Source organism: Oryzias latipes (assembly GCF_053564925.1).
Source record: "Oryzias latipes strain Hd-rR chromosome 1 unlocalized genomic scaffold, Olatipes_Hd-rR_3.1 chr1_Y_2".
Classification (NCBI taxonomy): domain Eukaryota; kingdom Metazoa; phylum Chordata; class Actinopteri; order Beloniformes; family Adrianichthyidae; genus Oryzias; species Oryzias latipes.
This window is the reverse complement of record NW_027616336.1, coordinates 496471-510712: the sequence shown is the minus strand read 5'-3', so window position 1 is coordinate 510712 and position 14242 is coordinate 496471. Positions and strand designations below refer to the sequence as shown.

Below are 14242 nucleotides of genomic sequence, written 5' to 3'. Positions count from 1 at the left end.
GACACCACTGTTTGCAGGAGAACCAGAATTCAAGTATGAAACCCAGACAAGTCAGTGAGATCACAGCTTCAGACAGCCTGGGGATAGTGCAAAACAATCCTGAGGTGTAGTGGTTAACACTCTTGCATTCAAAATAGATGGTCCTGGTTCAAATCCGAGTTGGGACCTTTGTGTGTGGACTTTATGTTATTCTCTTCATCAATGTGTTGGTTTTCTCCAGCTTACTCCCACAGTCTAAAAACATGCTTCTTTTGTCAGGGTTGTCAGTGTAAACGAGAATTAGTTTTTAATTGACATTTCTTTCTTATCTGCCTTCTTTCTGTGTGGAGTTTGCATGTTCTCCCCATGCATGCGTGGGTTCTCTCAGGGATCTCCGGCTTCCTCCCACCATCCAAAAACATGCTTGATAGGTTAATTGGCAACTCTAAATTGTCCATAGGTGTGAGAGTGAATGGGTGTGTGATTGTGGACATTCTACCCTGTGACAGACTGGCGACCTGTCCAGGATGTCCCCTGCCTTCGCCCACAAGTGGCCGGGATAGGCTCCGGCAGCCCAGTGACCCCGAAAGGGACTACACGGAATAGAAAATGAATGAATGAAATATTTCTTTTATATTTTGAGCATCCATCTGTCTAAGAAACATTGAGGGGGAAAAACTCACAGAAATCATCTTTATTAAACATTCTAAAAGAAATGGTGAACAGAAGATAGAATGTGCTAGATTAAAATGAGCAGTCTAAACATGGGGCCCATGGTGTGCAAGCTTGGTCGGTCCTGCTCCCCCCACGCCTCGCCTGCTGATCCTCTCTGGACCTGAAGCAGAGATCCAGCAGATCATCAGGGATCAAGGTCTTCTAGCATAACCTTCACAAATGCACTTGTCCCAAAACAGATTTCATATTTCAGTCTTCCATTCCAAGTCCTTTACTTTGCCAGCAACTAAACAGCACTAATGCTGACCTGTGGCTGTAGGATAGGTTGAGGGCAGAGTACAACTCAGGGGTGGTCGGGGTTTGAACTCTGACCCTCTCACATAATCCAGAAACAGCAGCAAACCCTGACTCCATGGTTGAGGGCGTGACGGGAAAGCAGCCAGATATGTTGGAGGAGTCCAGGCTGCAGCGAGCTGGAGTCAGACAGGTGAGTATAGTTTGTCAAAACTGTCCATGATTGACTGAGCAGTTTCACTTACGGAGAGGAGAGCGCCTCCTGTTGCTAATGCTGGGATCCGCCTTCCCAAACTGAGGAGAGTCACGCAGATACAGCTGCTTTACTAGATCAGCCTTCTGCTGTTCAAAATCAAGGCGCTGCAGAGCCAAGATGGACAGTGATGAGCAAAGGGAATCAAACCTCTGGGGGTTTTCACAACACGTACATCTGCTTTTTTACCTCATGGCTGAGCCGGATAGCTGCGTCGGTGAAGGTTTGGCGCTCTCGCTCAAATGTTTGTCTCTGGTGGTGCAGTTCTGCCAAGCTCATCTGTAGACGCTCCCACTCCTCCAAGAAGTAAGAATCCAGGAGCTCAGGAGGTGGGGGGAAAGTAAGGCGATCCTTAAGGATGCAAGTGCAGCGTTTCATGTGTCAGAAGTTACCACGAGTCCAGGTGAATAATTTCAGGTCCTACCTGCAGCAGCTGCTGCTGTGACCTGACCAGCTGCTGCGTCTCTTTCAGTTCAGCCTCCAGCTGAGCCAGAAGCTTGTCATGGTCTGTGCCACCAACAGCTTGGAGCTTGCTCTGCACTCGCCTCCAAGCCTGAACAATTCCCCCAGTCACATGTTCTCCAAGCCCCACCTCCGTTTGATCCATGCTCTTGTCTGCAGTCTCACCTCGCATGTCTGACAGGAACTGAAAGGGTTTAAACAAAAACTCAGCTTTGATTTTGGTCTTCAATAAATATCCAAAGCAGTGCAACCCTCAAGAGGGCACAATCCAGTGTTTGTGTCTCAATCCGAAAAAATACAGATAATTGTGTTAGGAAAGCCATCAGATACAAAACCACAGCAAAGTCAATCATTTGAATCAGAAACAGAACTTTGATCAGTTAAGGCCCAGATTACCACAACCAACACCGGTGCTGTTGATCTATGGGTTGAAACTGGACTGCTGTTGGTGCAAGAAAGATAGAAGGAGTGCTCTTCAACAGAGAACAGGAAAGGCAGGAATGAAGGACTTGGAGTAGTAACTTGAAAATAAAAACTTTGACCTGAAACCTAGAGCGTTAGTGGACATGATGGAAAGATGAAAGATGGTACTCCTGTGTGTTCAAGAGACCAGATGGAGGAGAATTAGAAGAAGGAAGGATGAAGGACAGCAAAGCTTATAGATTGGAAGCAGCTTCAAGCTGTTTGCTGATGGAACGAGGATCATAGGAGGAGAGATGAAGGAGGAGTTTGATAAGAATGTTCTGGAGATGAAGAGAAGGTCAGAAAGGGTGATGAGTCGGAAGCTGGAAGTTGAAGGGGTGATGGTGATTGTTGTAAAGTGTAATGACCCCCCCCCCTACCCCACAGGTAGGATGTGAGCTACAGGAGAAGGAGAAAATCTGGGGGGAGATGGACAAGGAGATCCAATGCATCTCTAGAGGAGAGAAAGTGTTGATTGGAGCAGACTTTCACTGTCACAAGGGTGAAGTAAACAAATGATGAGGAAGTACATGTTGGAGTTTTAATGCACACCACAAATGAAAGCTTAGGTTAAACTGTCCTCTTTCGAGGTTGCAACAACTCATCCAACCTCAGTTTCTAAAAGCACTATGCATGGAGTCTGAGCCATTGATGATGCAGCTAAACCAGAAGGAACTGGTTTTGTTATGGTTAACCAGCATATTGTGGTCACCACTTTCTTGAAAAGATATACTAGGAGGTCCAATGAATCGCAAGACAGGATCCAGTCAACATGTCACACTTGGAGGGAACTACCAATCGGACCGTTTATGGCTAAGTGCTTACACCAGCCAGGCATTTATCCATATGGACTGGCTCTAATCAGCCTGTACTGATTCCCGGTTTTGTCTTTTCCAACTCATGTAGTTCTCTTTTGGAAATAGAAGTACCCTGCTTGAAAAGAAAACAGATTGTTTTTTATTTTACTCAACTTTACATAAGGAAAGAAATCAGATTTTGCTCGATAGAATGCCGAGATCAGAAAGTCAAGTTTTAAAATAAATAAACATGCAATCTGTTCATCCGGAAAATACAGGTGTGCCCCAGGGGTCTGTCCTAGGGCCTCTCCCCTTCATTACCAATGTTTTTCCTTTTGTTTACATTTCCCAAACATTCAAAAGTCAGTTCCACTTCTTTACCATTTAAACCCAGCTCTATCTAACCCAATGCTACGCTTCCACCTCTTCCCTCTCCAACTGCCTTTCTGCTCTTAAAATTCTGGTCCACCTCAATGTTTTTTAAACTGTAACAAAACTGAGCCTCTGCTTGACGGCACATCTAGTCTTCAAAACTAAGATTTAGTTTTGAGCTTGTCTTTAGCGGTGTAGCTTTACGCGGGATCTGATGTCAGACCGTGGAAAAAGTTAAAAGAATGAAGCTCAGAGAAGCGAGTCTGTCTGGCATCACTACATCTCCCATGATGCATTGTGTTAAAATCCAGCATCTCTGTGCTATTATCAGTCTTCCCTGTTAAACGTCCTGAAACCACAACGAACACACAAACGGTTTTTAAATCTTGAAATCAGAGGTCAACAGTTTAGTTGTCCTTCAAGGTTTGTGTTTATTAACAGCCAAACATCCCAGAGTTTGGTCCAAGTGATCTTTTTAACTAAAACATTTTTCTAAAAATGTCTGGATTGAAGGACAAATTCATTTTCAGACTTCAGTTACTTTTGAAAAATGAAAAGTTAAGCTTAAATAGAAGTAACATTTAAGAAACAGGATTAAGGTGAAGTGGCCAACAGACACAAACTAAATTGAAACAATTTAATCATCTAAAAAGAAATGAAACATTTTTCTTAAAGTCTTCAAAGACTTTATTTTTGATTTAAGAAGAGAAAAACAAATAAAAGTTCAACATGTTCACTTTTTGTGTAGCTACAGAAAACAAACATGTCATTTTTGTGTAAAATTGATCAAACATATTGTGATTATATTGTTCAAAAATTTCAGTTGCTTTTGCACCAACATTTAAAAAAATCTGGGGGAAAAATACATTACCATTTCAAAAGAGTGTTTTTTTGTGAGGTTTCATAAAATTGCATGTTAATAAACTGGAGGAAAAACCAACTACCTGGGTCAAATTTCAAATAATTTTAGTTGAAAATTATTACTAAAAACTAACTTCACTTTTATTACATCTTTTAGAAAAAACAGCTGCAACTTCCAGATTTTTCTGCCACAACTATCACAAAAATTCATGTGAGATTACAGAGGGATTGACATCAATGCAGACTCCGAGTTTCTCCTTTTTTTCAATTTTTGGATGCTGGTGTACCGCGGGATTTTTGTCAAGGAGAAAGTGTGCCTTGGCTCAAAAAAGGTTAAAAAACACTGAGCTAAGGTAACAGGAGCTGCAGGTTCCGGTAGGACAGTGGTTATGGAAAAAAGCAGACCTGCTTGTGAAAATAAGAAGGCAAGGCGAGTAAGAGAGAACAAGAAAGCGGATTGTTGGTAAGAGCAAGATGGAAGGAGAAGAGAAAAGAGACAGAAAAGAATGGAAAGTAGTGGTCTCAGGAGAGTGCAGAACATATGATGCGGCGATATGATGCTGTTATGATGATTACTGGTCATTTGATAAACTGTCCTCATAAGCCTGACATTTCTGATAAACTCTAATTAGCAATAGAAATGTTTTCTTTTGCAATGTCATGCCTTAAAGGAGGATGAAGGATGCGCACAGAGGGAGGGGTTGGCTTTGGCTGGTGTGCCCGAGCAGACCTGATACAGGCGTGCGGATGGAGATTGTGGGTGTGACTGAGGGAGAGAAAGAGAGAGAGAAGAGTAAAAAAAAAAAGAAAAAGAGGGGAAACATGAATGTTACTACTAGTTATAAAAGATTCATTTCAGTTTATTTTGTTTTAGTGTAAGGTAACTAAATTGTTGTGTTATGCATTTTGGTTATTGTCTGTTGTCTCTTGATTTGTCTGTCTTAACAAACCTGTTGTGGTTTGGAGGGTGAATTGTGTTTTTGTTTAAATAGGGAAAAGTGAACAAAGAATGAAAAGAATAGAAAAGGAAAATTGATGTTTCACAGAAAAGAGGATAATGATGGTATCCAGACATGTTGTAGATGATAAAGAGAAGAGGTTGATGTGCAGGAGGGGTTGTCCCACCGACAGCATCGCTCTAACCAAAATTATCAGAGGAATTTCAACCACCACCCTATGATGTTACCACTCCTGTGCATGCCAACACCAGATCTAAGGTAGACATGACAGACACTGATTGGTCACATGATATGGGAAAGGTGTTCTCACCTAAAGTACCATCAGTTTCTAAATTGACCGAAGGCTTTCCTATCAATGAAGTTCCCAATCCCTGTGATGGTCAGAATGAAGCGCGCACAACTTTTGTATATAGAACATGGACAAGGAGGATGTTAAAAAGGCAAAAGAAAGTGTCAGGTCTTACAAAGGAGGATGTTAATCAGTTTGTGGAAAGTTAGCAAAATTTGAGGAGCGCTTGATGATTACAGAATTTGAATGAGTAAAGCATTTAGAATGCACTGTGGAATGGCTCCCAATGATTGTTCGGAGCTTACCAACAGCATTTAAAAAAAATACCCTACACGCTGGATAAAGATTAGCGATTGGAAACTGAAGAATATCTAAATCATGCCCTGCACGCTGAGAAAGTAACTAAAGAGAAAAAAAAGGGGGTTGAAGACAGGAAACCTGTTTAATTGTGAGCAGGCAAAAGGCAGGGGCAAAGGTCACAAGGCCAGGGACTGCCTGAAAAGCCCCCTGGTAGCTACTATGGGAGGAGCAACCAGGCATGACTGACCATAGGTGCAGGTAATGAAGATTGTGATTCTACTGAAATCCTGAAGGTCGCAGTTGTCAGTATTGCAATCCTTAGACTGCCCAATAATCTACTGGGACGTGATGGAATATTGAAATTAAATTTGACTCTTGTTCCAGATGAAAGTGACAGCAAATAATGGTGAAACAAAGAGAAAATGACAAACTATCTACAATACAGGGAAGGGGAGAACCATTTTATTATCAAACTCTGGATCTCCCAAACAAGACACATGCAAAGCATGGGGATGCATTGCTATGAATGGCAAAACAAAGTGTGCTAAATGCACAAAGTGCAATGTCATCAGACGATTTGCATATTAGGTGCTCCAAAGGATCCACTGATGTAGGTTTTAATTGAAGGAACCCTTCCTGTTCAAATTAGACCATTAATGGAATACCGGCCCCTCAAAACTGATGCATTAGAGGGAATCAGACCTGTAATACACACTAATCACTGCAGGAGGAATTGTAAGGTTGTAATGAATTGCAGGTTGTAATTAAAGCTGTAGTTCAAAGGGCACCTTGTTTGCCAGGCTTTCACACTTTGTTGAATTCTTTCCGAACAGGCACCACAGTATTTACTGCGGTAGATATTAGTAATGTGTTCTTCTCTATTCCATTACAAAAGGACAGCCAATTTTGGGTTGCATTTACATTTGAAGGTAAAAGATACACTTACACCAGACTACCACAAGACAATTGCAAAGACCCCACCATTTTCTCACAAGTAATGACGACAAGGATGTCTAAATTCCAAACACTGGTGTTGGCCTCTCCAGATGAAGAAACATGTAAAAAAAGATTCATTAGCCCTCCTTGAACATCTGGCTGCAGAAGCAGACAGTGAGTAAAAGCAAGCTATGTAAGCTATGCAAACAGCAGGTCAAATACTTAGGATACAACCTTAGTGCTGGAGGACGCACTATACTGGAGGACAGAAAAACAGCAATCCTCCAGGCCTTAATACCCATGACAAATAGAGCAAATGATGTCATTTCTGGGATTGACAAATCACTGTCACATTTGGGTGCCAAATTATGCTGAAATAACTGCACCTCTTCAGAAATTAATATCTGAGGAAGAACTAAAAATGAGTTCTCCCTTACAATGGATGGAAGAAGCAGAGACTGCTTTTTGTAAAAGTCATCAAGCATTGCCTTGGCACTGCCAGACTATAGCAAGGAGTTTGTCCAAATTAGAAGACTGCAAAGGTCATTTTATGACCTCTGTATTGGTTCAGCAACATGGAGCAAAAATGAAACCAGTGGCTTATCTTTCATCAAAATTGGACAATGTAGCATGTGCGAGAGCGGTCATTGCAGCATCACTAGCTGTAGAAGCCAGAGCAACTATAGTGTTATTTCGTTCTTTAACGCTTAAGATGCCAAATGTGGTCTCAGATTTATTGTTGTAAACTAACTTGAACATTCTTTCCCCAGAAAAACACCTCATCTAAAAATTAGAATGATGTACCACATTGAATCCTGACACTCTTACCACTTCCTGACAAAGGTGCTCAGCACAACAGCCAGGAATTAGCAGAACAAACTGCTAAAAGCAGAAGTGACTTAAAAGACCAAATTCAAATTCGAATTCAAAGCACAAGCACTTCTCTCTTATGTTTCAGAACAGGCTGCTGAATTAGTGGCACTGACAGAAGTTGTAAGCTGATGAAAGATAAAGATGTTATTTATACTGACAACCACAGTATAGCTTTGCAACTGAACACATTTGCTCAACACTGGCAAAATAGGGGGATGGTGAACTCTATAGGAGGACCTGTAACACACGCTAAACTACTGTAAGCAGTCCAATTGCCAAAAACATTGGCGATCTGCAAATGCCCAGCACTCACCAAAAGACCCAGTTTTGCTGGGCACCGTATTTGCAGACAAAAGAAGAAGCTCAGAAACAAATACATGTAATAACGGAGGAACAGAACTTAATAGACAACGATACTCTGCATGAAATGCAAGTACAAGCACCAGAAAATAAAAATAAAAACCTTTATGGAAAAAGCATGGTGCAATCCGGAAAAATGACATTTATGTATGACCAACGTGAAAACGAATACTACCGTGAAATGTATATAAATGGGCAGTTATATTGACCTATGGGGTAACCCATGGGTCTCAGGAAAACAGGAGATGAACCAGCACAGCTGTCCTGCATTTGACCCGGTGACAGCTGATCACCTTTGATATGCAGGACCTCTGATCTGCAGGAGATGGGCCCTAAAACCAAAAAAGCTGTATCTCAAAGGAGCAATTGTTCTTTGAGCTTACTGACCTGCATTGTCTTCCCCCTCCCTTTTAGAAGCAGACCCAACACGTCTGTATTTAAGGAAACACCCTGATTTTCAATAACAGCAAGCTGGCAGACGTTTGTCAACTCAGAGCAAACGGAGAATTGCATGAGTGTGTTCCTGCCTGCGCTCTCGAGAAAAGACTGGTTTAGATTAGACCAAACATGAACCCTCCCCTGTCTTTAGTAAACCCCCAACCCCCAAGAATAGCCGAAAATAAGTTCTCTCTTGGCTTAAATAAAACGTCACCAATGATGTAGGTTTCATCTTCAGTCAATTCAAAAAGGAAACCCCACTACTGATTGATCAGTAAAACTTTAGAAAAGTTGATATTCAGAACATTTTTTAAATTTTATTTTATTCAGGAATTTAGTGATGGCCAGAGAAAATAACCTTAGCACATTAGTTCAGCCACCAACTGAAAAGCTGGCCCTCAAACAATTATGATCATAACCATGTAACTCCTCTCTGTAATTCTTTAACCACCCCCACCCCCCCACCCCCATACCCAGACCAGTGATTGTGACCTGCTCCATGTCGGCTCGCAGTGCGTGCAGCAGGGTGGCGAGGCTGTGCCGCAGCTTCATGGCCTCCCTCAGCTCTGCTTCTCTGCGCTCCAGCATCCCTCGCAGCGCTGCCTCCTCTCCCCTGCCAGCAGAAAAACCATCAACACACATCACAAGAGTGGAAACAGCTTTAAACTGGCAAAGAAACACAAGCTGAACTTTGGGTTCCCCAGCTATTGATTTTTCTTTGAAGACAGAAAGCAGCTTGTGGTTACAACTTGTAATCTGCGCAGGAAGACTTCTGTAGAGAAACTATTGATGGACCCTTCACACCCCCAACCCAACATTAGCGGTGCAACAAAAATGGAAAGCAATATCTTAGCCATCCAGAACTGTTTTGAGCCAGATGCCAGCTCAGACGAGGAAAGCCAAGATGTAGTCAACAAGATGATGCATCAGATTGAGAATGGAAGGGAGAAGGAAGGTAGCTGGTGGCCTGCCTGGAAAGCTTTTTCAAACAGCTTTTCTTTGGTCTGCTCCTGATTCAGTTTGAGGAAAGAAATATTTAGACATGTAATTTTAAGCTACAATTTCATATTCATATACACACACACACACGTACAAATACACATGCCCTCCATTTTAAGAAAAATGCCAAGAACATGTCAAAACACAAAGACTGGGTCTTTAAATGAAAGCCAAGTCATTTAAAATGATTGAAATAAAACTGATATTTCTGTCCACTTTCCAATGTTTTCCTTCATTGATCCCATTTCTGCAGAATGTTATTCCATCTCATGTCCATTAAAAAGAAGCTACATCTGACCATTACTAAAACGAAATGGGCGGGGCTACAGAAGGTGAAAAATTGTGCCGTCTGATCTGGATATCCAAAGTCAAAAATCACGTTTTTTTTCCCCCATTCATGTTAAGTGAGGTCTGCATTTGTTCACTACTTATTCAAGAAGATGAACTGGTCTTATCATTTTCCTTCAGAAAAAAACATTTGGTTTGTTCTGAACTGACAAAAACTAAGGACTTTATACCTGAAAACCCAACAGGGCCTTTAAATCCAGACTAACACATGACTGTAAAAGTGAACTGGACTGACTGAGCCTCCCATGTTTCAAATGAGTGGAAAAGATTTCTCTTTTACAGTCCACAGCATCCGTTTACTTTTCTTTGAATTTGTAGCTGCTCCTGAGCAGATCCAGGAGGCTCCATTATTCAGAGCGGATGGATGTTAAGTAACCGGGGAGTGCAGAGATCTCACCCTGTGTTCTGTTTCATGCATTTGCTCGAGATTTTACATTTGTGCAACTAAAGTCATTTTTTTTCCCTGATTAAACAACAAAAAAATCCTCTTACTTTGCAGTCGGCCTGAAGACTTTGCTCACTTCTCTTCTTCGGCTCTCAGTTGGGAAGTTCAGCATCTCCATGGCTGCATGAAAGATCCGAAACAGTCAAATGTCTGAGGAGTGTTTGAGGTGCAGTGGAGGTGTTGTGGAGGGATGGTGGGCCTCACAGGGAGCCTCCTCTCTGGGTGTGTGGGTCAGCTGGAACAGCTTCTCCTTCAGCCGCCTGGTGGTCAGTTCACTGCGCCTCAGCTCCGCCTTCTGCTGGACCGACTGAAGCTGCAGGTGGGAGGTCTGATGGCAAGAAGGAGCTTTCAGAGTAGAGCAGGAAGAAGCACCGACCTCCCATCATGCACTTGGCTTACCTTGGCCCGCTCGGTTCTCAGTGCGCCCTGCAGCCGGGCCACATGCTCATCCATCTCCTTCAACTGTTCCTGAAAGAGTTCATCAGTTCTCCACAACGATCTCATTGCTTCGGCTTCTTTGCTTCACCCACCCAGAGAGAGTCTCCACGGTCTCTGTGTCTCTCTTTGTCAGCCCACCGGGAGGCGCTGAAAGAACAGCCATTCAAGGGGTTGGGATCCCTCTCCAGGTATGATTCTACGCACCAAAGAAACACTATAATAAAACATAGTCGGACCATTGTTGATCATGCTTTAGCGCTTTTGGTGAAGGCTGATTCTGTACCAAAGTGGTCCTGACCCGCTCCACCATTCTTCTGTCCAAACCTGGCAGCCATTTGGGTGAAAACCTCAGAAGAACTTCTGAAATTTTTCGAGAAACTTGAGAATGTTACCACCACCTCCAACAGAACAAAGGGAATATCTACAGCTCTGCTGAAGTCAGATTCTTATTCAACGATTAGACACACACCTTAGAGAGAGTCACATTAAATGGGCTCAAACGCTGCACCACAGCAGAGGTCAGGTCTTTACATGCTGAGCGCCTGTGGGCTTCAGGTCAACACAGGCTGGACTTCACTTACATTCAAAGCAGAGCACTGGGGAAGACTTCAGCTAATCACTCTGGAAGCCGAACTGGGCTTGAACTGGTCAGAGACCAACTATCCAGATCATTTTTAAGAATGACTCCTCCTTCCCAGGATGTCAGCCAATGAGAAGAGAGTCACAAAAGAAAGGAGGAATCGGGACAATGACACACAGCCAGACCCACTCAGCTCATTAACTTCACATCACTTCATTTTTGGAGCAGAGGTTTTCCACACAAACCAACCAGCAGCTGTTGGAAATCTTTTTCGCATCCTTTATTTGACAAATGTGCTGAACACAAACTCCGCCCCGCAGTCAAGGTTTAACAAACTACACAGCTTCACATTGAAAAGCTTCATTAAACTCACTGGAGTGTTTAAACCATCATCAGAAAGAATCCTTTCACCTGCTTTCGTCCTGCACCATTTCAAAATACAATTCATCATGTTTGTTTTTAAAGTTAATAAAGGAACAGACAAATAGCATGAAAATTTGGTTTATTTGATACCAGTGAAACGGTTTCATGAAAAACGACAAGCCTTCAGGATCAGACATCAGTGTTACAGTAAAAGGCTGTGTGTGCGTGCGTGTGTGTGTCTGTGAGCAGGAACAGGGAATGGAAACAGGCAGGGGTGCAGGATGGGTAATAATTTAACAGTGTGCCTCCTGAAGCAGCTGTTCCATTTTAATGTTTCACATGTTTGCTGACACATAACCAGCTTTGATTGTTTTTGTCGTTTTCAGCCCCCCCCCCAGAGGGAGTGACGTCTCCGTGATGACAACTTCAGACTGGAAAAGCGGAACAGCTCGGTCCTAAAACCTTGTTCTGTGCCGCAAAAGCCTGATTAATCATTAGTCCAGTTAGAGTTGGGAACATCTGAGTCTTCAGTGGGGCAGACGGGAGCCACGACGGCGTTCATTTGGCAAACAAGTGGTGCTTCCCACCCCCCAGGCGCCGTGTGCACCAATGGAGAAGGAGGAACTGCTGGGAGACCGTAGGCCAGACAAACTCCTGCTGCTCCTGCAGAAACAGGTAGAAGAGAGGACTAAGCAAATACAAACTTGGTTCACCTGACATCTTCACCAGTCCGAACTTAAGATGAGACACAGCAGCCATCACCATGGAAACAACAGAAACTTGATGGGCAAAAGGTCAAAAGCTAGGAAGGCGTTTTGGACTGCAATAAGAGTGTTTGCCCTCCTTCCAGTGCAGGATCTGACTCCCAACTGTGGTCATTCTCTTCCTCGCACTGCATTTCTCAGCTTTTCAAAGCAACAAGTGCAGCAAAATGTTAGAATCCTCCAAGACAGCCAGCAAAGTCCTGCATTTCTTTACCACAAGAAGCAGAGGTGTGAAGGGCAGCCACCAGCTGTCAGGCGGAACGTTAGTCCAACAGCACCAAAATAAACAAGTCATTAAAAAAAATTAAATTGGATGTCTCCTGAATAATTTAATGTCTTATCTTTGTTGAAACATACTGAACAAAAGTGTCACCAAACCCGTCTCATTTATTATCAATGATGCTTAGAAGATAACCAGCAGTATTTTATAACCCCCCCCCCCCCCCCACACACACACACACCATGTGGTTTTCATGTGTAGCCTCAAAAACTTAGTTTAAGAGTCAAACTCAGCAGCGCCCCCTGCGGCCACAGCCTGATGCACAACAACGGAAGTCCTGCTCATCTGTTTCTGACGTCACGATCATCTGGACGAGAACTGATGATTCATAAAAATGTTCTGCGGGGGGGGGGGGTCCACCCACCTCAAAACAGAGAGCAGGACTTGGGGGGTCTGAAAGGATTGTCGCTGGACGGGACCCCCATCAGCAGCGGGTCCTTGGAGGCGTTTTGGAGGCAGTACTGTCTGAGATCCGCGGCGGCCTGGGACACCTGTAGACACGCGCATGCGCGGAGAAAGGGAGAAACAGACGTTACTGACGCGCACGCGCCTCAGTTCCATACTGAGAGGCGCTCGTTTGTGTGGAGCTGCGGCCGCGCGCACGCGCATTTGTGAGCAGCTATAAGCAGGAGCCAAAAGTGACAGTAAGACCGAACCCGGAGGAAACTTAACAACTTTGTGACACTTGTGGAACAAGTTAAGTGTCACAAAGTTGTGAAACAGCTGCTCCTCGCGGAGCTGCTCCCCGGCCGGACGCTCGCGCGCTCGAACCTTGATCCTGCGGACGCTGGCCTCCAGCCGTAGCTGCTTCACGGCCCTCTTCGCGCTCGCGAGGCTGCTGCTGGCGTTGTTGTTGGACATGGCGGCTGCTCTTTTACGCGAACGATCACCGAGGTGCGGAAACGAGTCCGAGCCGCTCCGAAGCTGTCCGACCGGGAAACGACGTCCACTCCTCGCTCCGCCCCCACACAGTCACACCCTAACTCCGCATTGGCCTGCTCCCTGTCAATCCAGCGACTGCCCCGCCCCTAAAAACACCAGCCCCTATTTACAGTTTCTTCGAGAGCAGAGGAGGGTCAACAGTGACCTTCAGGAACTGTGCGCGCGCGTAACCCGCGTGCATGAACACCTGTGATGGACATAAGGAGGACGAAGCTGCCAGCCCCTCCCCTTGTTTTGATCAAGCCCACGGGTGGGTGGGTGTGTGCAGACGGGGGTCAAAATTCACCAGCAATTTTCAGGTGTTTGCCCCGCCCAGAATGTTCAACAGGTGTTGTCACTTCCTGGCGTGAGACACATTGACGGGTCAACACTGGTTCATACTTGGATCTTTGTGCACTCAAGGCCAAAAGAGGCAGAACCCTGCAGCTGCTGACCCACCCCCCACCACTAGGGACAAACTCAGCCCGAACCACCAAAGCTGGGACTCCATGAGCGATGTGCTGAGTCCCCTCTCCCGTCTCCTGGAGGCCCAGCTCAGTTGATCCATGAAGTTGTTAAGGTCCCCCCGCCCTGCTCCGGCTCCAACAGCGGGGTGGGGGGGGTGCAACTCCTGCAGTCCTCATGCAACCATGCATTTACACACTTGTATTCGCTGGAATCCAAACCCCCAGTTTGGGCCCAGAAAGAGCAGAAATACCCCCCCCCCCCCAATTCTAGTCCCACAGCCCAGTGTTAACCCACTGATTGAACGCTTCTCCTAAACCCAAGGCAGC

At 44.4% G+C, this 14242-nt stretch overlaps 2 protein-coding genes across 7 annotated transcripts; both read right to left on the bottom strand.

The window, feature by feature from the left end:
- Positions 1 to 658: 658 nt before the first annotated feature.
- On the bottom strand, positions 659 to 11253 carry LOC144990503 (afadin- and alpha-actinin-binding protein B-like). Of its 6 annotated transcripts, none has more exons than XM_078944020.1 (12): positions 11122 to 11253; positions 10824 to 10900; positions 10633 to 10754; positions 10502 to 10570; positions 10307 to 10430; positions 10150 to 10222; positions 8803 to 8923; positions 1626 to 1847; positions 1391 to 1552; positions 1194 to 1308; positions 962 to 1127; positions 659 to 814 (listed from the first exon to the last, which is right to left on the bottom strand). In XM_078944020.1, the coding sequence occupies exons 2-12, from the start codon at positions 10873 to 10875 to the stop codon at positions 724 to 726; spliced, it is 1317 nt and encodes a 438-aa protein (XP_078800146.1). In that variant the 5' UTR covers positions 10876 to 10900; positions 11122 to 11253; the 3' UTR covers positions 659 to 723. The 6 variants fall into 6 exon arrangements, with proteins under 6 accessions (XP_078800146.1, XP_078800149.1, XP_078800148.1 ...); XM_078944023.1 differs by having other exon boundaries at positions 10633 to 10736; positions 11122 to 11251; XM_078944022.1 differs by having other exon boundaries at positions 10633 to 10736; positions 11010 to 11191.
- Positions 11254 to 11605: 352 nt separating this feature from the next.
- Positions 11606 to 13652, bottom strand: LOC144990504 (guanine nucleotide-binding protein G(I)/G(S)/G(O) subunit gamma-5-like). Its single transcript, XM_078944025.1, has 3 exons — positions 13299 to 13652; positions 12892 to 13018; positions 11606 to 12146 (listed from the first exon to the last, which is right to left on the bottom strand). The coding sequence occupies exons 1-2, from the start codon at positions 13386 to 13388 to the stop codon at positions 12893 to 12895; spliced, it is 216 nt and encodes a 71-aa protein (XP_078800151.1). The 5' UTR covers positions 13389 to 13652; the 3' UTR covers positions 11606 to 12146; position 12892.
- Positions 13653 to 14242: the final 590 nt, after the last annotated feature.

Coding starts and splice junctions, on each gene's coding strand:
- LOC144990504 (XM_078944025.1), bottom strand. CDS start 13,388: ATGTCCAACAACAACGCCAGCAGCAGCCTCGCGAGCGCGAAGAGGGCC. Junction 13,019..13,298: donor CCAGCGTCCGCAGGATCAAG/GTTCGAGCGCGC, acceptor GCGTGTCTACAG/GTGTCCCAGGCCGCCGCGGA.
- LOC144990503 (XM_078944020.1), bottom strand. CDS start 10,875: ATGGCTGCCAGGTTTGGACAGAAGAATGGTGGAGCGGGTCAGGACCAC. Junction 10,431..10,501: donor TGAGAACCGAGCGGGCCAAG/GTAAGCCAAGTG, acceptor TCTTGCCATCAG/ACCTCCCACCTGCAGCTTCA. Junction 1,553..1,625: donor CACAGCAGCAGCTGCTGCAG/GTAGGACCTGAA, acceptor TGCATCCTTAAG/GATCGCCTTACTTTCCCCCC.